Source organism: Diorhabda carinulata, chromosome 4 (genome assembly GCF_026250575.1).
Source record: "Diorhabda carinulata isolate Delta chromosome 4, icDioCari1.1, whole genome shotgun sequence".
In the NCBI taxonomy this organism is placed as follows: Eukaryota; Metazoa; Arthropoda; class Insecta; order Coleoptera; family Chrysomelidae; genus Diorhabda; species Diorhabda carinulata.
The window spans coordinates 31399229-31423842 of NC_079463.1; the positions used below are offsets into that span (position 1 = coordinate 31399229).

The 24614-nt window shown below is 32.2% G+C and overlaps 1 protein-coding gene across 1 annotated transcript in view; it reads right to left on the reverse strand.

Moving 5' to 3' along the window:
* Positions 1-2517: 2517 nt before the first annotated feature.
* LOC130892824 (G1/S-specific cyclin-D3-like) overlaps positions 2518-24614 on the reverse strand; it is a 52388-nt gene continuing 30291 nt past the window's right edge. Inside the window, exons 3-5 of the mRNA XM_057798480.1 lie at positions 14682-14847; positions 4120-4265; positions 2518-4035 (exon numbers count right to left, since the gene is read on the reverse strand). Of these exons, the coding sequence (XP_057654463.1) occupies positions 3847-4035; positions 4120-4265; positions 14682-14847 (501 nt within the window). The 3' untranslated portion in view covers positions 2518-3846. The remainder of the gene's footprint in view (positions 4036-4119; positions 4266-14681; positions 14848-24614) is intronic.

Genomic DNA, 24614 nt, shown 5'->3' on the forward strand with positions numbered 1-24614 from the left:
ATTTGTTTATAAGAGAAATTCGATTATTCGACTCATCCAAATGTATTTCTTTATTTTAAATTTCGTTACCATCATTTTTTTACACAGTTTTCTTCTATTTGTACATTTTTCACTATTTCAGATTGTATCATGGAGCAGTAGGAATTATCATTATATATTTTAGTTGTGTAAATGTGTCTTATAGAATATAAAATTGAGTACACACAAACAAATTTATAACAATTCAAACTTTGTGAAATAAAAATGCGAACTGTTGTAAATATTTTTTTATTATAAAAATTCTCTTAGAGATATATAATTATTTACAAATAAAAGCATATATAATATGATTATTACACATTTGAAAGAAACTGTACAATAAAAACTATTGATCTGTTGATTGAATGGAACTGCAACTGAGGTATATAAACTTGAACTATTGTATACAAAAATGAGCAAATATTAAACAAAAAAAAAGTGGTATGTAAATTCTACACTGGCAGTGAGATTTGTGGTTGAACAAGATGATTTTAGATATATATACAAATATTTACATTAATTATAAGCAAATGTATCATAGTAAAATATATAACTATGCTTAAGCATATTAGGTACTTAAATAATATGGCTCTGTTTATCTAATTCATTGCATTTTTTATATATGCTTATATAAATTTTTAAATCACTTTTTTAGAACCCTTAGACAAATGATGTAAAATATTCATCAAATTTTGTTACTAAAGATACATCAAAATAAGAAATGTAATTTTGTATTTAAAATGTGTTAACAAGATAAAATATTTTAGTTATTTCAAAGACAGTAATTTTTGCTCGTTGTGGTAAGCTAACTACATTAATACATTTCAAAATTGATTCTTTCTAGAATAATTTGTACAGTGGGGTTGAAAACACCACACCGCTATCAGAATTCATCATCATCCGCCAAGAGTATTTTCTTATTATTTTAAATCATATACATTGCAAGAGAAATCACATAAAATTAAACAAAATAACCCTCAAATTATCGGGACGAGTCAATTTGATAAAGTACATACTAGTGGATAGAATTACATTGTAAAAAGAAATACTTTAACCTATTTATTGTAAAAATAATTGAAACACCTATTTTGTACAAATAATTCATCTATGTTAGTTAAGTCGTATATAAAGGTATAAGTGCATAAAATAGGATTAATTCTATTACAAAATCGACGAATATGTAACTGGAATTGTAAAGAATGAGGCACCTAAACACCAGTTTTTTTACAACATCCTTTCAGTGCTACTTTTTTGATAGTTTAAACAAAAGATCATAAATTAGAAAATATGTCATCTATTTAAAATGGTAACTATAAGAAAAAAGATTAATAGAAATTAATTTAATCAGAATATCAATCTACAGCTTCGATAGAATTTCAAAGAATATAGAATCTACTAATCTGAATTTTGCATTTTGAGGTTATGGATCTTGTTGTAGTTTTTATCCTTAAGACTTTCATTTGAATAATTAAGTTTGCACGTTTCTCGATTATTGTTAAGCCTATATTGATGTTTAATCTATACTATACTACAGTTATTATTTGTTGGTTATCCTTATATCGATTAAATGTTATTTCTAGTTTCTAAATTCAAATATCATGATATTTGAAAACTTAATGCAAAAATATGATGAAAGAGGAGCTATAAATGTTAAACTTTTCACATTGATTGAACACTCCTTGGTTAGTTTATTCTTAATGAAAATGAAAAAGTGAAGGCTGTCCATCATAACTTTGAGCTGAAACTACATCGACACTTATTTAAGACTTATTCTTCAGTTATTTTAAAACCTTCTCGTGTCATAAAAACATATTCAAACGAAAGTCAAGATAAATTATTGTGAAAAAACTTTTTATAATGTTTAAAAGTTACTAAGTCAATTCAAATTTATTATACAAATAAAAGAAGTCAAAACATTTATACAAAGGATTTCCAGTACAGTCAGATTAAAGTCAAGGATCACTTTTGGGAGCTATAAGAGTTTGATATTAGTAGTCACAAGGACAAAAAAGAAGGAAGTAAGAGAATCCTTCATGAACCTGTAGCTTTTTACAGGCCCAATCAATCAAGGGTTAAAGTCAGGGAAGAAATGAAGGGGTTGAAAATGATTATGAAGATACTACTTGTACTCATTTCCACTCAAATAAATAGAAACTAAGTATGATTAAGAACTTTAAAAGCTTTCTTTTAAATTAATAAAAAATTTGCAAATTTTATTGCCAGCTGTGTTAAGCTTTATGTCATAATTGAGGTTAGGAATTGAATTTGTTTTAGTTTTGAATAATCAAGTTTATAAATGTTTAGATTTGTTAAAAATTATCAGTGTACATATTTTTATCTGCAAATTCGTCGTTTTTATAGATAACAATTCTAATGACATCTATTTTTCAACAAATAAGTCATACCTTTTTATATCATCTAATAAAAATCAATTTTGAATACTGAAAAAAAATGATATCACTAAATTTGATGTTTACAATTGAGGTGATAAATTAACTATTATTTTCCTTTTTATGTTCTTACACCTGGTAATAGTACAGTCTTTGTGTCAAGATCTGTTGCACAATTTTATCTGGTAATGTATTTTTTGATGTGATCTGATTGAGATTCCAAAATATAAAGTCGAGATTGAATTTTGATATCACAGCTGCATAATAAGGGAAAATGTTGTACGTCTATATATAAATAGGTATAAAAAATGGTAATTTTTCAAAATTGTGCAACAGATTGAACTGCTACAATGTAAATATTTAGGTAAATAATTTAAAAACTATTATTCAACTGACGTGGAAAAATCAGTTTAAGGAACCAAAAATCGTGTATGTACAAATGACTATAAAGGGGTTCGATTTTTATAATTACCACCCCTGTGTACGAGGTGTTCATAAGTCCAGACAGGAAAAAATTAATTCAAATAATTATTCTTCAATAAATCATATAAATATTGATAAAAAATTTATATGTAAAAAAATTTTGTTTCTACCTAATAATGATATATTACCATGAATGATGGTAACTAAAATTATTGCACATTCTGACCAGTATATAATAATAACTTTTTTATCAATACTCTACAAAAATATGTGAAACGATTTATTATAACTAAATTGTTCTGATAAGAAATTTTAAAATTCATTCAACAAAAAGAAACTACAAATCTATTTTGTGGGAATTTAGTATGGGTTGCATAAATAACCTAACTAACATGAATTCTAAAAACCATTTTAGTAGCAAATAAATTCTCCATACTCACATAACAGACAAAACAAAACCTTGAATTAAACTAAAAACGTTTATTTAATTCCAATGCTTCTAATAATAGATAGTAGTTTATTATATATATATATAACTATATTACCTTGTTTTATAAGTAGACTATTCATGGATGCGTCAAAATTTAACATTTATTATATATCCGTTTCATATTAAAGATGGTCTCTTATAATGTTATATTATTAATATCTAAAAATTGTTTTCCAGTCTGCACTTATTTTACAAAAAAAATATCCAACTACTGTTTCTCACTTAAAGCGTAATTTATTGCCTTCCCCCGAAGTTTTTCATGACATTTCATCATTCATTTTATTCTTCTCTCCCACTTCAACATTTATTTTCTGTTATAGCGCTTACATCCACACCAAATATTTAAACAAATACAATAAACACTATTATCGTGTTATCGATATACACATACTAACCGATTCACAACGCGCAGAAAATTTATTAAAAAAATACGTCTCTATTTAAGGTACACATTTAAATTTTATAAACGTTTATGGAAGCTCTAGGTATTCTAATATTATCACTGGCGCACTCCTATTTCTTGTGTCAAAAATGGATGTCGTGCACATCTGTAGGGGTTAAAGCTGTGTTATGTTCCTGGTTTTTTTCCAAAGGCGGTGGTGTAAATTCTCCCGGTCTGGCTGTACCGTTTACAGACTTAAAGTCCTCGCCTGGCAAAGCAGAAGAATCTTTGATCATCTGATCTATTTTGTTAAGGCATTCCTTCACGTAATCCTGCAATAGAATAATTATAATAAATAATTGTTTATCGAAATTTAATTATATAAGTTGTTTTATTTTGTTGGTGTTTAAACTCACCATTTCTATGTTTGTTATTGCGGTTAATCTCTGCAAAAGTTGTTCTAGAGTATGACCGCTCTTGTAGGTCCATCCTACTCCGCACAAAGCAGATGCAACGCTTGCACATGCTATAATACTAGGACAATACCTCGAAAAAACAAATTCTGAAACAAAGAAAGTTCTAATCAGTAATATAACAGAAGTGAGATTATTATGAATTTTGCCTCGTATAAATAATAAAGAAACAACTATATTAAATTTATTATTGTAATTGAATCATATTTGATTGAACTCGGCGATTGTAGAAATTGATTCACCCTGTATGTACGAGGATGGGCGCATGATGCAGACCTTGAAAATATGCCCAGTTTGGGTCGTGAGAAATGTTGCAGCGCCAAGGCGCATTCCATTCAGCGAACTTCTACTTCTTCCAAGCATTCGAGAGACTTGTAGAGATGGAACGAAACGTTATAAAATGGAATTCATTACATTCTCACATCAAATTATTCAAATTAATAAACATACATAAATAAGAAATTGTAACATTTCTACTTGTATGTAAGTTGCACGAAGATACTGATCAATTATATTTTAATTATCTTGAACAATAAGTTAATTAATACCAATTAACTAATCAACTTTCCACAATTATTATGCTAAATTACACTCATAAATATTTAGCCGTTCAAAATAGTTGAGGGAAAAGCACTAATGAATGATATGCGGTAATAAGAAATTGATATTAAAATTATTCTATATTTGACATATATGAGAAAATAACAGTTTCCAGTAACCGTTCTTGGTATAACTACCCCGCACTATAGACTGGTGTTATTTCTTTTCTTGTACAGTGATCCTGCCACTTTTTATAGTCTATTTAAATACGAAAGGGAATCGCATTTGCCCTTATTAGTTTTTATTATAATTTACTATTGATGTCCACTCTGCTATCATTAACTAGAAACCTGTACTAAACAATTTCATCCAAGAACTAAGAACTATATCGTCCTGCTGAGAAGAACCAGAAAATGTCGTTTGGTTCAATATTCTTTAATTAGACATTATTTTAACGTTACCTTGGGAATGCTGATTACGTCCGCATTAAAAGTTTTGATTTTATCTTTGGTATTTGAATGATTTTAACTTTGCCAATATTTATAACAAGAACTTATTGAGTTTGTCGAAAAACAATCAGTTCCAATTAATACAGTTTTGAGATGGGTAATAACTTTGACAGATGATAATTTAATGTTGGTCCTTTTATAGTAATGGTGCAACTAATGTATTTAGTGAGACTCATCGACAAGGAGGGTTATGTCGATACATGTTATCTATTAGAATTATGAAGATTTAAGAAATTATGTCAGCTATTTATTGCAACCAGATCTGAAACGGGATTCTAACGGTTTTTATACTATGATCGGTAACAGTTGTTGAGCTATTCAGAACATAAATGATTTTAGTGGTAAGCGAGACTCGGAATATTATATCGTATCTGATCTTTTTTAAAAAATTGACATACATGCAAACTTGAGAAAAGCGAGGTTTAAAGAAAAATTTAGTAAATCAATACAGTTAAGGTTCTTATCGCTATATCAGTTTTATAAATAATAAATTGAATAAAACAAATTACAATGTTTATTACTTGTGCATAGATGGCGCAACCTGGAAGTTCTTAAACATAAACAATTGAAAAAGTGTCGAGTCGATTTATTACATAGATAGTTATTGATATTTTCGTAATCTCGATAAATAAGAATATTTTATTTTGACAAAATTTTTTTGCCTCTGTACGTATATTATTGTTGCGAGAGCAGATGTTAAAAATTATCGTAGCCTTGGTATATAATACCTCTTTTTACTAAAAGGTTAACCGTATTTTTATACGAGCGTTGTTGCCGAATTCATTTCTCTCGATTAAAAAAAAATTGACCGACAAAGCATTCACCAATAACTATGTTTATTTCTGAAATTGGATACCAGTTTCGGACGTCCAATTATTGATGCCAAGCATATACCTATAATCAGTCGGTAATTCGTGTTGAAAATCGTTCAACTACGGTCCTGCGAAGTAAGACTGCGGCGAGAATGAAAGAAACAAAATTCATTCACGCACAGCCTACTAAATTGGTGTCTGGTAAAATATCCTTCAACGTTGTACTATTGGTACGCGAAGTATTTAACCGAAAGCCGACGTTGCCAAATTTATAACCGAGTCTCGAATTATAATGAAGAAAATTTATTTTATGTGCTGTTTTATACTTGCCAGTCGACTTTTAGGTAGTTTAAAACTACCTAATATCATTTATATAATAAGAATGTTTGTTAAACTAGAATGGCGACTTAATGAATATTTAAATAACTTGAGAATTTGATGAATCAAATTCATTACGAATCGTTCTAGGAACCTATAAATTGTTCATTTCTTATATATGATCTAGACCAGTAAAAGTGAAAAGAAGAAATTTGTTATTTTAATAATGATTAAACTTGTAAACTCACTATAGACATGTAAATGCTATAAAACTAATTTTGGGAATAAAAAAATTTAAAACAGATGCATTTTTATGTACATAACTATGCATTTTAATACAAAATATGATTTTTATATTCTTTATTTTTCAAGATCGGCCTAACGATTGTCCGTAATTTTGGCAACCATGTTGGCCTTATGAATTCTAGAGACAAGGTTACCAAATGATGACGTCAGAGGTCATCGAACTGAAATTTCAAGGGGTCTTGCGAATTAATTTCGGTCATATTGCAAAATTGGTACAATATAAAATAATCAACATCCGCCACATTAGCTACAAGGTTGTCATATTCTGAGAATATTTATTGTCTACAAAATACAAGAATTTCTTCATTTTAGAAAGATGGTTTTAACTAATATCAGTAACTTTAAATTCAATACATGACTTTAAATCTACCGAGGATTAGAATTGAATATTTGTTAAAAATAATGAGGAATATAACAATACATTGGCAACACTGTTTCGAAGCCTCATTTCGAAGAAACAACATCAAGACCAACATTGTTTCCAGACATATAATGGTAACATTATTGGTGCTAAATATTATCACAGCTGTTTTTAACGCGTTATTTGATATGCTACTTCCTCTGTATTTTTTTTGCGAACCGCAACAAATGAAATTGTACCCCATACAGTGATACCGACATTACCGATAGTTTTTCGACGGAAATCACTTAAGTACGCATACGCACATGTTGATTATCGGTAATACTTCTGCACAAAAAAAATTGTTAATGTCTTTCTAATTCTTAATTACATCAACGAGAATATTTATTATAAATTAACTAATTAACAAATTAAATCATAGATTCGTCATGTATTAGCAGTGCCCTCTATCACTCATTAGATAAATGTCGTTATAAAACAGTTTCCTATAGATCTATTTCGTTCTTATTTTAATTTGATGTTTCTATTATATAAATTTGCTTTTTTTTATTTCTTATCCACTCAAAGCAATTGTTTTTATTTATTCACTCAGTATAAAATTCTTTACTTTTTCTCAGTACGTGATAACATCGTACAAGATGACTAAACTACGGACTGACGGAAATGTAAATAAGCAGAGTGCGTAGGTTATAGCACCAGAATGGCAAATAACCATCGTTTCAGACAATACAGAGCTGGATTAATTAATATATTAAAAAAATATGTTATTAATTTTGAGTGTGTACTCGATACGTATTGATTTATTTATTATAAAACAACAAAAAATTAGTGACACCCTGTGTTGGTGAATGGAATGGCCTCGAAGTAAAGGCGATCTGAATTGTTTTGAACAAAATCAGGGCGGGCTGAGGACCGTTTCAACCGTTGAGGCCGGCCACCCGCACAATGTTTACCAGGCATTGGGAGTAAAGGAGATGGAGATACCATGTGAATTGGCGTTCAACAGTCTGTATCATAAACATACCAATAAACTTCGCTATACACTACCACCATTAGGGCGTCGAAAAAATTGCACTATAGAAATTAAAATAATCATAAAATTAAAATGATACTATGCAATTAACAATTAGAAAAGTAGAAGAAAAATATAAATTGGGGTGTTTATTACGTTCTAATAATTTATTTTTCATACAAGAATATTCTACCGGGCGAGTGTGAAGAGTCTAATACATTTTATATGAATATAAGAAACCGTTAAACGGTTTAGTCATTTAATAAGAGATGGCGTTATGGAAATGACGCGTCAGAAAACATTGAGAATACAGGAAGGGAGACTATATATCACTTTTATTACATATTTTTATATTGTAACTCGTAAAAGATTATTTTTATTTTATCAGGTGCAGTTGTACACACTTTTTTCGAATAATGCCAACACCCACAGCATTCTTCAAGTCACAGTTTTCGTTTTGTCGTATACAATAGGCTTTCGTATCGAATTCTGGCTTTCTTCTTTTTTGCGTGAATTGAATATAATTCAGTTACCTCAGACTTTACAAAAACGAAAATATATAAAAATTGATGATTACTATCATAGCTAATTATAAAGGAAGTGACTACAGTGGGTTACTGAATTAGATGTTCAATGATGAATCTGTTTCCTGACCAACCAGAGCGCCAGAGCTCAACCTTATTGATTTTTTCCGCGATTTTATGAGAGAGGACATTGAAATAATCGATAAACCGCAACATAGGAATCGATTTCGTCAGAAAATGTACCAAAAAATTAGTCTTTGTTACTGAAAACGTGTCAAGGTTAACGAAACAGAGAAAAGAGCTGCAATTTTTTTTATCGAGAATAGGAAAGAGTCGCTGGGATACAGATATTCAGAATATTGTGGATACGGAAGCAATTTGAAGCCCAATAGAATTGTCTTGAGTTTAGGCCGTTTTTCGCGATTTCGCCATTAAAATACTACGTAATAGTCGATGTTTATGGTTTGTATGAATCAGTATTCGACTCGCAAACAAATAGATATGTCAAATTCAAATTAATATATAGATTTAATACTAGTAGCGCCACGTATGTGTTAGCATACGAACTTTTTAGCGGCAAAATATGTAGTTTTATGGTTAGGTTAGGTACATTCAAAAATAAATATATTTTTTTCCAAAATTTTTGTGTTTTCTTTGTTGGGCCCGGTACTTCTGGGACGATCCTCGTAGATACAATATTTACTATCAAAAAAAAAACAGTTTGCATATTCAATTTGAAAATAGTAGATAAGCATTGAACAATATGTAGTCAAAACATGAAAATTATGAAAACAAAAATTTAAAATGGTAATAATTCAAGTCTGGTAAGCTTGTAAATAATAATTCTAAAAAACGGCGAACATTCTTTAGCATACCCACTAATCTATATTCCCAGAATTACATCGTCAACGGTTTTTTTATACGGCAAAATTATCCGTCATTTTAAGGTTATGTGTTTACACCTCGGATTAATTCAGAATACATAGTTTGTCTATGGAACGTAAACGTATATAGTTCTGTGTTTCTCAGCTTTCCTTCCAAGTTAGATTGAAATGTAATTAATTTATCAATACCGTGGTAAAAAGACAGGGTACTACTCGTAAAATAAAAAAAAAAAAATTTAAAGGTCGGATGTGCAAAAATTTGTTGAAAAGCAATCTCAACATCTCCGCCGAGCGACGGAAGTGGCTTATGACCCTAATATCTCAAAAACTCCCACAAGTCTCCCATTCAGATCGCAATCATATCAAAAGAACGAATATCTTAGTTGACAACAATAAACATCTGATGTCATCCTTGACCATGTTCTATAGTTTTGGTCTTATTGTCGAGTGTATGAATACGCCGCTGATTACAGAGACGTATTCAACTAAATTTATAAATTGAACAATCGACATTCGACGAACAAATTTTGCAGTTTTTTTCATATCTACAAACTAATAATAATAATAATCGGTGGTTTTAATCAAAGAAACAAGCCAATTTCGTGGATATTTAAGAGAGGTTAAGACTAGTTATCGGTTAAAACGAGAAATTAAGAATAGTCCGTCACTGGTTGCTCTTTCAGTCATCTGAAAATACACCAACGGTTGCAAATAACTAGACTGGTGTCAGACAAGTCGGCACATTCACTGTGGGAACTTCAAACCAACGAAATCGAGAGTTTCATTGGTGCTCCGGGGGCCACACTAAGGTTGTGTTTACGTTCTGTTTGCCAGTATTCAATCATAGGCGGAACTCGTTGGATGGAAGGCCGAATTAGGCCAGCCGAAATTCATGATACTTTTATTAGAAATTATTTATGAATTAGATAAATAATCTTGTTTACTTCTCATACCCGTTTCATTTCATTATCGATTTCTTTTGATAGAAAATTATTTTTCAAACCCAGGTAAAAATTATCTCTCATATAAGAGTATTGTGATCAAAATAACTAGAATATAGATTTGAAATAAGACCAAATTTCGTTGTATTGTATCAATTTCACGAGGGATATTCAAAAAGTTTTAATTAGAAAATTACGTTCATCATAAACGGAAGAGCCGAACCCCACCAATAGGTCCAGAACCTATCCTTGGTGTGGCCAAAAGCGTTGCCTTCGTGGATGGACCTCGTGCGTCTCCTACCAAACAACTGCTCCAACTAAACAAGCGCGAAATCACTCTAGTGATCGGACTTTTAACCGGACACTGCCATCTAAGACGCCATCTCTACACTATGGGCATCACGGACGGTCCTCCTCCATGCAGTTGGTGCATGGAGGAGGACGAAGCTTTAGACCAAGTTATCTGCGAGTGTCCTGCACTCACTCGAGCTCGGTTTAAACACCTGGGCAAACCTCACAACTTGCCTATTGACATCATAGGGTTCAAGCCGAAGCCTTTGATTGACTTCTACAAGAACATCGGTCTCTGGTAACTTCTAGTGGGGTCTATTTGAAGGCGACTCCCTGGCCGTCCACAACTTTTAACTATGAACTAACTATGAATCAGAAGAGCAAACTTTGTGACAAATGACAAATGACTGATGAAAATAAACGTAACTAAAAGCGAAACGTCATATACAGTATAAAATAACAGCCGAAATAAGTCTACGATTTCATTATTCATGGGTAATGTATGCTTCAGATTCATTTTTTTCGAAGGTAACGGGTTTTTGCTGTCTGGATGTTTTCGAAAATTGTCCATTTTCGACAAAATTTTAAGTCTCCAATATTATTTTTTCAAGTGACAGTGAATGTTATTGTTTTTTCAAATGGTTTCTCCTTGGAAAAAAGAACGGGGTTCTGGTACTGGAAACGAGTTTTTTTCTTCGAATTAGTTGTTTTTTGTTCGCGTATAAGGGCGCGGGGTTGTGATCCGTAAATTTCCTAATTCGTTCTAATCGAACGTTTTTCCGTTATTTACTTTTTAAATACCCCTCGTAGCATAATTGCCAGTTTGTGTAAAGAATTTTTTATATACGTCGAATAAGAATAATAGATTATTTTGAAACAAAAAAAAAATATTGTTGTAAAGGAATTAATAAGATTAATAAGGATCTATTTTCAAAAAGAAATATTTTATTGAAAGAAAAGAATAAGCGAACTCAATAAAAGATTGCAATCAAAATCTTTTTTGAAACGAGTTTATAAATAAAGAGGTTCGACTTGGGTGTTAATAGACAATATATGTACTACTAATTTAATGATGTTAATAATTTTTTTCAGACGAATACGACTGGCCTAAAAATAGTAAACACCTTCATCCGCAACTATGTTCTCTCCCCTCTCTGTCTCTATCTCTCCTTCGCTACGTTTTTCCCACTCATGCTATTTTTTTTTGGGTGTCCTTATCCTGGGTCATTACACTTTTTGTTAGTTCATTTCGGTTCAATGTCAATTATCTAATCTCTAAATTATTCTGTATGGACAGTTAGACATTCTTGACAATGAAACTATTTTATTACGTGGTTTTTAATGTTTAAAGGTTTTTTTCTTCGAAATAAGTACGTTTAACTACTTTTAAACATGGAGGCACCTATTTGGGGCAGGCTTTTAATTCTAAAACTACCTGTATATTACAGGAAATTTACCTAATCGTCTCGCCGCTATTTTTAACTTTTAATTTATTCACCAATTCCAAATATATATACGACATTTGGGTTAATAATGTTATAAAGTTTGATCCAGAAACTTAAAGACAAACCAATTGACTTATTTCATATACCAGGTGTGCAATAAATAGCCTCAACCACGTTTAAATATAGAATTTTTATATGAATAGTTCAATATATCTCCAGATAAGGCACAGACAAATGATACGAAGGATGAAAACTCATTAAACATGCATTATTATATCAAACATCTTCTGGAAACTATTTACGAACCCAATATCAATTGCAGAAGACAGTTATGCGAACAACAATCGATATTTCATAAATACGCACTCATACCAAACTAAGAAATGGAAAATAACGTTTATCTAATAAACCGTTAGTCCGCGTGGACTCATCTTCACCACTGTTTACCAATCGTAAACATAAATGCATTTCTCTTGGCTGTCGGAAGGCGTATGTACACAATTTCTTCGAAATATTCCTGACAGGGACAGTCTGCGATAATTATCTATTTACCTTTATGGTTTTTGCTTTGAAATTTCGTTGGACGGATGGATGGGGTACAAAAAGGGCTCAGTTCACGTCTGGTACCCAGTTTAAACCAAACTTCCTTACATTTTACTCGTCTGTCAAGTTAACGAGTTATAATAATGATTTTTTTCCAAGTTCCAAGTGAGACTACAATTGAGTGCATCTCTCTAAATGATCAGACAGATCAAACAAAATTGTCGACAAGGGTTTTTATAATCTACAATTGATATTGGAAGAGCTATATCAGCTGTATGTACACAATTTCTTCGAAATATTCCTGACAGGGACAGTCTGCGATAATTATCAATTTACCTTTATGGTTTTTGCTTTGAAATTTCGTTAGACGGATGGATGGGGTACAAAAAGGGCTCAGTTCACGTCTGGTACCCAGTTTAAACCAAACTTCCTTACATTTTACTCGTCTGTCAAGTTAACGAGTTATAATAATGATTTTTTTCCAAGTTCCAAGTGAGACTACAATTGAGTGCATCTCTCTAAATGATCAGACAGATCAAACAAAATTGTCGACAAGGGTTTTTATAATCTACAATTGATATTGGAAGAGCTATATCAGCTGTATGTACACAATTTCTTCGAAATATTCCTGACAGGGACAGTCTGCGATAATTATCAATTTACCTTTATGGTTTTTGCTTTGAAATTTCGTTAGACGGATGGATGGGGTACAAAAAGGTCTCAGTTCACGTCTGGTACCCAGTTTAAACCGAACTCCCTTACAGGAAAGTACATTTTACTCGTCTATTTACGTTTTATAATTTAGTATTCAATTGTAGCAAGTTAAAGTGGTATAAAAATATTTTTTTCTTCCAAATAAGACTATAATTAAGTGCATATTTTTAAAAGTATTTATAAAAATAATCAATTGATAAAATGAGGTGTCTACAGCTAAGGTAGATCAAACAAAATTGTCGGCAAGGGTTTGTATATAAGTTTTTATAATCTGCAATTGATATTTGAACAACTATAAGCGTCCATTTGTTGATGTAGATGGTAAACAAGGAGGATACTGCAGCAGATTTCACTGGATTTCACTAGAAAATATGAAATTTGACAATCAAGCTATAGATCAAGTTTGCAGTTTTGTTGTGTATACTGTTGCATACCTAGGGAATAGAGATAGAGATAGAGACCTGAATTGATCGGTCTTTGAGACGACAAACCGCTCGATCCTCATTTATTTAGAAGGTTGGCATGCCAAACTTTGTCAAAAGCCTTCGATAAGTCCAATGGTATTGTTTATCTATAGCTTCGGTTCGTACGGTGGGGACATTAGTCAGTAGATCCCCAAAATGGTCGTTGACGATGTTAGCAAATATTTTTGCTTTATATAGTTTCTAATAAGGATTAAATTTATTAATGGTGGGTAGTAGACTTAACCTAAAAGATTATTAAATTAAAATGAACAATCAAACGTGAAATTTCTCTATTAGCGTCGTTTTACTTACAAAATAAAACGTTCTCCTGATATTAAAAATAGTTATTAACCACTTTAACCACAACAGATAAAAAACATTACATAACAGTACTTTGCGCTTCTTCGCTGTTAAGTTTTTCTTTGAATTTGTTAAACATATGACTCATTATTTGGTTTTAATATGAATAAGCAACAATTCTTATTGTTTCCAATTTTTTCACGTACTGTAAACGCATCATACCGAAGCGGGATTTATAAAACGGCGTACGCCAGTGGAAAAACAAACCTTGGCCGTTTAAACTTATAATACCTTTGTGCTAAAGCTTTTATGATATTTTGACGAAGGCCAGGAGAAAATTCTCTTTTATTATTGTTTTTATTTTAATCGGAAAGAAGAACGGGCAGCGAATTATGGTGCCAAACCAATGTACCAAACCAATCTGGTAAGAATGTCAGACAATAGAATTGGATGCCAAAAGTGGAGAGGACCACGTAGAATTTGGAGAAAAGGAAATTCGAGGGATGATATACGACAAAAATAAAAGAAAAATAGAACTTACCTGTGGCGCAAAGGGTGATGATGGTTTTGGCGTGATTGTGGACTCGTTTGTAACCAATGTTCCAATCTTTTTCTAATAAACGACTCAGAAGATGTTTTAGAAAATCGTGAGGCGTGACGGCGGATATATCCCATTTTAATTTACTCAAGACTAGAAGTTCCCAATTCTGAAACAAACAAATTTATCAATTTTTAATAATTTTTCAGTAGATCGTGTACGTTTTTTTTGACAGGAATCGGTATTTTTTGTCTTTCGTAATTTCCCTTTTTCAATAAGCTAGTTTACAACTCAATTTTATCAATTTGTTTAGATAATAGTTACGGGGGATGTAAAATCAGCCAGAACCTAACCTAACCTAATCTAACCTAACTATTCAAAAATGAGTTTTCCATAAATCTGATTTTAATACAATAATATACCTAAATACATCCCTAAATTGGATTCTTATGTATTAGATAAACGATCGGGAATGCCTAAATTTAGCAAGAACGCGAGAAAAAAATTAGGTTAGTTTCCAAATGATTTGGACGCATTTAAAAGGCGGATTTATAAGGTTTCGGATTGGTATGGTATAAATTCTTGTTAAATACCACACGAAACGATTAAAAATCTATAAAAGAACAGGTTTTCAGGTTTTCAATCTAGTGTTAATAAGTAATTAGTTTTATTGGCACTAGAAGTAAACTGGCTTCTCTTCAGCGGTATGTGAAGAATCTCTTGAGCTTTAATTTACAACCTTCTACTGAAAAAGGCATGTAATTGTTGTTAGGTATGCAAACGGTTACAAGTCTGTATGTTAAATAAACAATAGATCAAGAAACACAACAACAATTAATTGTTGACATATTATTTGGTCATTGTGGTGAAGAAACCGTCCGTGAACGGATCAGAGCGAAATAGAGGGTCAACAACCGATTGTGTACTGGACCTCGGCTCAGTCAGTAAATTGCATCGGCGTCTTTATTATATTCTGTGCAGCTTAAAAATTGAACTTTTTTTTCATATAATACCCAACTCATAACTATGCAGAATATGCGAATTACATATTTAACTGTATTCGAATACCACAATTGAAGAGAGTGACACTTTTGTATATCTGAGGGGGAAAATATAAACGAAACATTGGCGTACGGTTATAATTATTAAACGAAACCATTTGGATACAAATTAGATTTAGAGTGTGTATAAATTTGAAAGCTGACGCATTATTTGTTATAGCATTTTGAATAAACCAACTAAAAACGCCGATGAACTGCCCCGTTTGAACAATAAGAAGTACCGTTTCAACAAGTGTTGGGAATCAATGAAAACGAAGGAAAAAATTGCATGAAATTGGCCTCAAATTGCTACCGCATCTACCGTTTCTTGCAGATCTGGTTCCTAGCGATTATTTCCTGTTCTTAGAACCTTTTCCTAAACCGAATATTCGAGATATTGGACATTCAAAGAAATCCTGCAAACCATATTGATCTAAAGTACTTTTTCTGCGGGAAAAACCAACAAGATATTTAAACCAAAAGTGATTAGATTCGTTGTTGTAAAAAAGTTTTTTCTGCTTACTTTTTAGAGACAAATAAAAAATATTTTGTACAACACTCCACATCTTGTTGTTCCGATTCCAAAATATGTAGATTCCTCCTAAAGGAGGCTTTTTTGGGGGGGAGTGTTAGTACTACTTTTTTAAGATACTTAAACCTTTCAAAGAACTGGAAAAGGATAGGAAAATCAATGATTATACGAGAAGTAGATGCTCTGCCTGCTTCTATGGCTTGCTCGCAGAATCTGAACTTGATGTCTTCTGCCATGTCCATGCCACCAGTTTCACGTCGTTTCTGGTTGTGAATCTTTTGGATTGTCTTAACCTGGAGTGTTTCTCTAGTAAGACTCCATCTGATTCTTCAGCCATTCGTTCAGCTCGTTCCCCCTTTTCTTATCCCTAGTTTGGATGCGAATTCAAAAGCTTCCAGGATCTTCAAGACCGCTTGGCTATCTCCTGAGCACATTTGTTTATTGCTAGCAACTCTACTTGAAAAATGGTGAGTGATGTTCCTAGAGGTATGGTTCAGAAATACCCAGCGCTAGGTTCGAACCGTCTGCGTACCAGAGATACGCTTCGAATGGGGTATCTTTGTCTAACATGCTTTGCATTTGGTCAATTCGTTTGTCAAGGCTTTTTAGATTTATTAAATCTAGAATATTTAGGTGACCTATTAGATTTTCTGGCTTCAGTTTTACTGTCTGGATTGGACTGTGGTCGGAGCTTCTAAAGCAGGTTGACATTACCCCCGTAATACCTAGACAGATCAACCTTTGAATCTTGTTTAGTTTTTTCTTTTGGGAAATAGAGGTCAGTAATCTAAAGTATCGAAGTTTAAGGATGAAAAATATATTAAATTAATCTTGAGAATACCACCTCACAAAGGCTATACAGAGGATGCTGCGTCTTCTAAATACTTTTAAAAATATATGTTCAGAAGCTCTAACAACTTGGTACAAGGAAACTGGGATCCAAATCGACGATTCTTCCTTCAGTTTTCCGGAAAAGCAGTTGATTCATAAGGACACGTGCAGAGGGAAGATTGCCAAGAAAAAAATAATGGAGTGGAGAACAGAAATAGATGGAGAGTAAGATTATTATGGAGGAATGGAATAGGAGAAGAAGAACTGAAGGAAAGAGTGGCAATTAGTCACCAGAGGAGATAATTCCGATAGAGGACAATCTTTCAGTAACGTTAAGTTACCAGAAGTGTAGAATCTGTTTAAGTTGTTCAGGACATTTTTGCAAATTGAAATTTTGCGACGTCTTTATACCTGGCCTCATACATTTCTAAAATTGATGTGGTTGATGGTAATCACTAGTACTAGGCTTAGAAGAACCACTGTTAGAATCTACAAGAAATATTTGATCTTTAAGTAGATAGACTTCGGAGGAAGAATCAAAAGATTTGAAAAGATCGCAGCGGAATGTTATTAAAATATTATATTGTGATTTCAGTTCCTGTCCCTTGTATCTTGATGACTTATTTCGCTAGATCAAACAATAAATGTTAAACATACTATATTTAATCCAAGGAAATGACTCTTGTGATTTACAAAGAGAAAATGCAATTAAGATGCTTCAAAATAAACATCAAGCATTTACAAAAGAAAAATAAACATAATTATTAACGTTGTGTAATTAGTGTAAAAATTCTTTTCTTATTAGTTGTAAGTAAGAAAATTTCATTCATTATAAACGCTGAATGATATCATCTAGCTATGAAATGAAATTTTTAAACGATTCCCATCGTTTTTCAAACAAATTGCGGCTATTATCGAGTGACGAAATATCGATTTCATACATTTATCATTCAATATGTATCACCACTCTCAATTATTTCAAAAAATACTGTCTTACTAAAATTTGTTAAAGGAAGAAAAATAGTAAAGCAAAACAATGATTAGTACGTGATCAGCACGTGAACATCAGAGTCACGGCATCGTTAGTGACACTATAATTTACCACAAATAAAAAGCCGTGTGGGAGTGCGAGCGAAGATTGATGATGAAGTTGTTGACATTAGCTATACTCTACCCAAGAAAAGAGCATTATAAGGGAAAAAAATGAGTTTTTTTCTTAGGAAACGTTACCTACAGTGGATATGAGTAGTTCTGATAGTAATTAACGAAGATAAGATAAAAAAAACGAGGAAGGAAAAGTTTATTATAAGAAAAAGCAGAAATAATTGTGGGAGAACACCATAGAAAAATTCAAAAGAATTTACAACTTGGATAAAACATGGGTAAAGGTTGGGTATATCAAGGATAAGGTTTAGGTGGACTCCACCATGAAATCCACAAGATAAACATTCTTGGTGTTAATTTTTATAAATTTTTTCGAAAGCCTACGGCTACACTGATTTGTTCACAGTAGTTAGAAGCATATTCGTTATTTGATATCCATAATTTTTAGATAGAAATAAATAAAAGCAAACAGAAACACGTCCAGATCATTTATTAAATTACAATTATACGTTTTATAATTCATAATAACCAGTTTATCGTTAGAATTATATAATTATAATTTATTATATTACAGCTGTCAATTGTCAAAACGTTTAAATATAAACTAATTTTCTTTTAATGTTAATTATGTAGTTGATTATTGAATAAATATTACGATAGAGTCTTGGGAACTTTTTGATAAGTCCGGTCTCCATTAAATCCACTCCTGCGCTCAGTTGATTTGATTTGTATGTACAATCGGTCAGATAATGAAACCAACGAACAAGCAGAACGGGTCTCCACCACGATTTCTTTTCTAAAGTTATACACATACGCATTCCTGAGGAGAAAGAGAAAGATAGATTTTAGTCGGCGGTATTTCGACCTTCAACCCTCCGCTTTACCTATATGCAGTTCTATCTTTTCGTTGTGAAAATCCAAAAAAATTCAATGCACACGGCAGTGACAAGTTTCAACAAGCTTTACACAAAGTTTAAACTGTTTCGATCTATTTCATTTTAGTTGTTTTTCAAAATTTCTCAAATTCAGCGCTGTTTTACTAAAGAAGGATTAGCACCAACTCAAATCGAATCGAATCGAAAACAGAATGGAAGCTGTTTACGAAGGCTTGTGTCCATCATTTTGAACTATTAAAATTTGTGGACGAAAATAACAAGTAGTGGAAAAAATTGTTTTAAGTGACCAGCGCCTAAAAACAAAAAAAAAAACAGACCGGTAAGTGTTCGAAGGTGTTTTACTATGATCCGACGTCTAAAAGAGATCCCATGGAGTAGGAGGATAAAGGAGAGCCCGTTCCAAAAAGAGCAAGGGTCACCAAAAAAGTTATGGATACAATATTTTGGGGTTGCAAGGTAAAATCAACCGAGGCGTGCGTCTACTGCAAGACCAATACTCCAGTCCACGCTTCTTCGCTTAATAAAAAAACTGTACATGAATGTGACCTTCCAGTTCCTGATCTGGCTCCGTTTCCCCGTTCGTTCTTAAATCTGAGTTAGGGGTAGAAGATTTAGATTTAACAGCTACGGTCACATTAAACAGGCGGGGTTGATTCTGAAGATGCATGCATTTGGTCGGTAACATTTTTTGGCTTTTTATAAGACATTTGCGCGAAATTATATATGATTTACAGGTGACTTAGCAAAAATTATTGATGATAATTCTGAGCTGCTTACAGAATTTAACGACAAGGTTTTTCCACTATCAAATTTATGTTGAAAAAAAAGTGTGAAATCTAAAAGTGACTTTTTCAATGATGCAATTATTGAACCCTGTCTTTTATTTAACACTTCCTTTTTAAAATTGCCGTTATACCGCCGGCGCAGTGACAAGAGGACAAGTTCCACCAAAATATACCTGTTAATTTTAATAAAGGTACCTGTTAAAGCTGGAATTCCAACCGATTAACAGGTAGGTCAAGTTTTATCCTTCTGAGAATTTACAAATAAGAGGCTGCCGGCCCCACTCGGAGATTCGGGCCTTCGTCTCATTGTGAAAATTCTTCATGGGATGTCGAGCTGACCGTTTACAGGCCGATATACAGAGTGGATCTATTTATTAACAGATTAACAAGAATTTCGATTTAATTTGAATTTCTTTAGTATCAAAACTATTTTAACAATCTGGCAACGTTGTTTAACGTGTTTCGTTTGCTATAGAAATATATAGTTAACGTTTATTTTTTTAATTGGGTTGGCGACAAAGTAATTTCGTTTTGTAGTATAAAATAAAACAAATAGTTTGTAAACGATTATATATTTTTCATTTTGTTCAATGACCTTTCTGGTCCTTATCAGCGAGTAACTGAATTAGGTGCGATTGAAGGTCATCGTCATTTGTGAAAGTTTCACCATTCAAAGAATTACTGCAAACTACGAAATAAACGGTAATCAGATGGTTCAAGATCAGGACTGTATGGAGGATATGGCATCACTTATTTTCCCACGAGTTGTCAAAGATGCGTAAGGCCTTGCATTATCATGGTGGACAATTCTGGCCGTTTTTCTTCGATTGCTTCATCTAGTTCCAATAATTGTTGTCAGTAAACATCAGAATTGATCGATTGGTTAATTAGAAGCAGCTCAAACAACACAACATCTGCGTAATCCAACCAAACTGACAGCACGGGCTGTTTTTGTAGTTTTTCGGCTTTCGTTGTGGTTTGTGCTGGTTCATCGTGTTTGCTCCATGATCATTTTCGAACTATGTTACTGCTCGGGGCCCATTTTTCATCACCAGTGATGATTCTTTTCAATAAAAGGTCGCAAATGTGGATTCTTTGTGTTGAATGAATTTCTTTCACGTTGTGAGGTACTCAAATATGAAGACATTTTAAGTGTTTTTCAATTGTGTGTGCGATACATGTAGACTCTTCATAAACTCGAACAGTTATGTGAGGATCCTCTTTGATTTGGTCATCATCAACTTCAGTAGGGCTGACCAGAACTTTTCTCACCTTTGGTGAGGTAAAAATCTCCAGAACGGAATTTTTGTATAGCAATTCTGATACGTGCGCTCTATTAAGCAATCAGCATCATAAACTTCGTCAATGTGACCAGTATCACGTGACAAAACGGCAAAATACAGCACTAACATAAGTTAGTCGAAAAATAAAGCAACGCTCTCTATTAGTAAAAAGAGAAAGTTGCTAATCTTATATAACTAGTCTTGGTTATTGGTTTAGTTGTTGGAAAATGTTTATATTCCACCCTGTAGAGTCGGCAAAAGCTGTTTTTGAACCGAACATCTCTCGTTTCATGACAGTAATATATCTAACAATAAGAACTTGACAGATACCCTTTGTACTGTGGCGCCGGATCACATCGAAGCGTTACTTTAATGTCTTCTCATAATAAAACATTAATTTGCCGGGTACCTTTCGCAGACCCTTTGTTTCGTTTCGATTCTTTTTTAGTCTATTGGAATGGATTCTCTTTTTCATTATTGATATGGTGTGAAAAGGGATTTCTGGATTTTACTTTTTGTTGTTCGAAAAACTCATTTATTTTTTTCTTATTTTTGTATTAAATAATAGTTTTTTTTTTCGTTTGCTCTATATCGACTGATCAATTGATGGATTTTTTGGTTTTATTTCGGCCATATTAACATTTTTCCCTGTCAGGAATAGAACAGAAAAAAAGCTTTTGGCCAGTACTTATTTGAAAAAAGTCTGATATTTTTTCATAATCTACTTTGGATTTTGTTTATTCTGAATATAATTTATCCATACTAATATTGAGTCAATACAAATTTAGATTATCTATAATTTTCTCAAAATGATTAAATTTGTCGCGAAAAGTTATGTTTTGAGAACGCACCCACTCCCATGTCTGTCAGTGAGTGACAGTCTTGAATCTTTGACATTGACAGATACGTTCAGAAACACATTCGTTTGTAGCTGCAAACAATATTTTGTATACTTTATTTTTCTTCAACAGTAAAAAGTATAATTTAGTGAGAAAGAGTTTAGTTGGCAACACTACTTGTATATGAAACACATATTTTTAGATATTTCTTGAAATGCCCCAAATTATTTTTGTCGGTGCCAAAAAAGGACAATATGATCCATCAATTCGATGATTTGTCCGTTCAAAAACGTTTTTGGTGGAACTGATATGTGAAAAGTTGTGTTCTGAGAACGCACACACTCCCACGTCTGTCAGTGAGTGACAGTCTTGAATATTTGACATTGACAGATACGTTCAGAAACACATTCGTTTGTAGCTGCAAACAATATTTTGTATACTTTATTTTTCTTCAACAGTAAAAAGTATAATTTAGTGAGAAAGAGTTTAGTTGGCAACACTACTTGTATATGAAACACATATTTTTAGATATTTCTTGAAATGCCCCAAATTATTTTTGTCGGTGCCAAAAAAGGACAATATGATCCACCAATTCGATGATTTGTCCGTTCAAAAACGTTTTTGGTGGAACTGATATGTGAAAAGTTGTGTTCTGAGAACGCACACACTCCCACGTCTGTCAGTGAGTGACAGTCTTGAATATTTGACATTGACAGATACGTTCAGAAACACATTCGTTTGTAGCTGCAAACAATATTTTGTATACTTTATTTTTCTTCAATAGTAAAAAGTATAATTTGGTGAGAAACAGTTTAATTGGTAACACTACTTGTACATGAAGTACATATTTTTAGATGTTTCTTGAAATGACCCAAATTATTTTTGTCGGTGCCAAAAAAGGACAATATGATCCATCAATTCGATGATTTGTCCGTTCAAAAACGTTTTTGGTGGAACTGATATGTGAAAAGTTGTGTTCTGAGAACGCACACACTCCCACGTCTGTCAGTGAGTGACAGTCTTGAATATTTGACATTGACAGATACGTTCAGAAACACATTCGTTTGTAGCTGCAAACAATATTTTGTATACTTTATTTTTGTTCAACAGTAAAAAGTATAATTTAGTGAGAAAGAGTTTAGTTGGCAACACTACTTGTATATGAAACACATATTTTTAGATATTTCTTGAAATGCCCCAAATTATTTTTGTCGGTGCCAAAAAAAGGACAATATGATCCATCAATTCGATAATTTGTCCGTTCAAAAACGTTTTTGTTTGAACTGATATGTGAAAAGTTGTGTTCTGAGAACGCACACACTCCCACGTCTGTCAGTGAGTGACAGTCTTGAATCTTTGACACTGACAGATACGTTCAGAAACACATTCGTTTGTAGCTGCAAACAGTATTTTGTATACTTTATTTTTCTTCAATAGTAAAAAGTATAATTTGGTGAGAAACAGTTTAGTTGGCAACACTACTTGTATATGAAGTACATATTTTTAGATGTTTCTTGAAATGCCCCAAATTATTTTTGTCGGTGCCAAAAAAGGACAATATGATCCATCAATTCGATGATTTGTCCGTTCAAAAACGTTTTTGTTTGAACTGATATGTGAAAAGTTGTGTTCTGAGAACGCACACACTCCCACGTCTGTCAGTGAGTGACAGTCTTGAATATTTGACATTGACAGATACGTTCAGAAACACATTCGTTTGTAGCTGCAAACAGTATTTTGTATACTTTATTTTTCTTCAACAGTAAAAAGTATAATTTGATGAGAAACAGATTAGTTGGCAACACTACTTGTATATGAAACACATATCTTTAGATATTTCTTGAAATGCCCCAAATTATTTTTGTCGGTGCCAAAAAAAGGACAATATGATCCATCAATTCGATAATTTGTCCGTTCAAAAACGTTTTTGTTTGAACTGATATGTGAAAAGTTGTGTTCTGAGAACGCACACACTCCCACGTCTGTCAGTGAGTGACAGTCTTGAATATTTGACATTGACAGATACGTTCAGAAACACATTCGTTTGTAGATTATGATATATGATAAGATTTAAGATTAAAATATTTTCAAATAATGATTAAACACCCTTTATATTTCAAACGATACAAAAGTATTGGTTATATAATAAAAATAATAACTTTATACATCACTGACATCCTTGAAATAATATAACTGATATACTACAATTTTTAACGCAGTCATGATACCAGTTAGGCGTATTTATTTTTTTTACGTAATGTAAAAATAGTTTTGAGTAAAATGTATGATTAAGTCGATTCAATGTAATTAAATTTCTTAGTTTTAATCCTTTATGAATCACTCTAGGAAATAACAAACATTCCTGGAGTTGTTCCATACAGTATAATGAAAACAGTGTGACAACAATTAAATATTACAAAATGATTCAAATTTATAACGTTCAAAGTAAAATTGGAATTTAGTTTCACTAAAATTAACATCAATACTATGTGAAAACGTGATAGTACGTTCAATAATTCAGATGTAAATATTGAAATATGTGACTTATTGTATTTATGGTAATTAACGGAAAATCTATACATTCCGGCAACGTCGAGAAGAAGTATCTGCGTTCCAGCTTCGACAC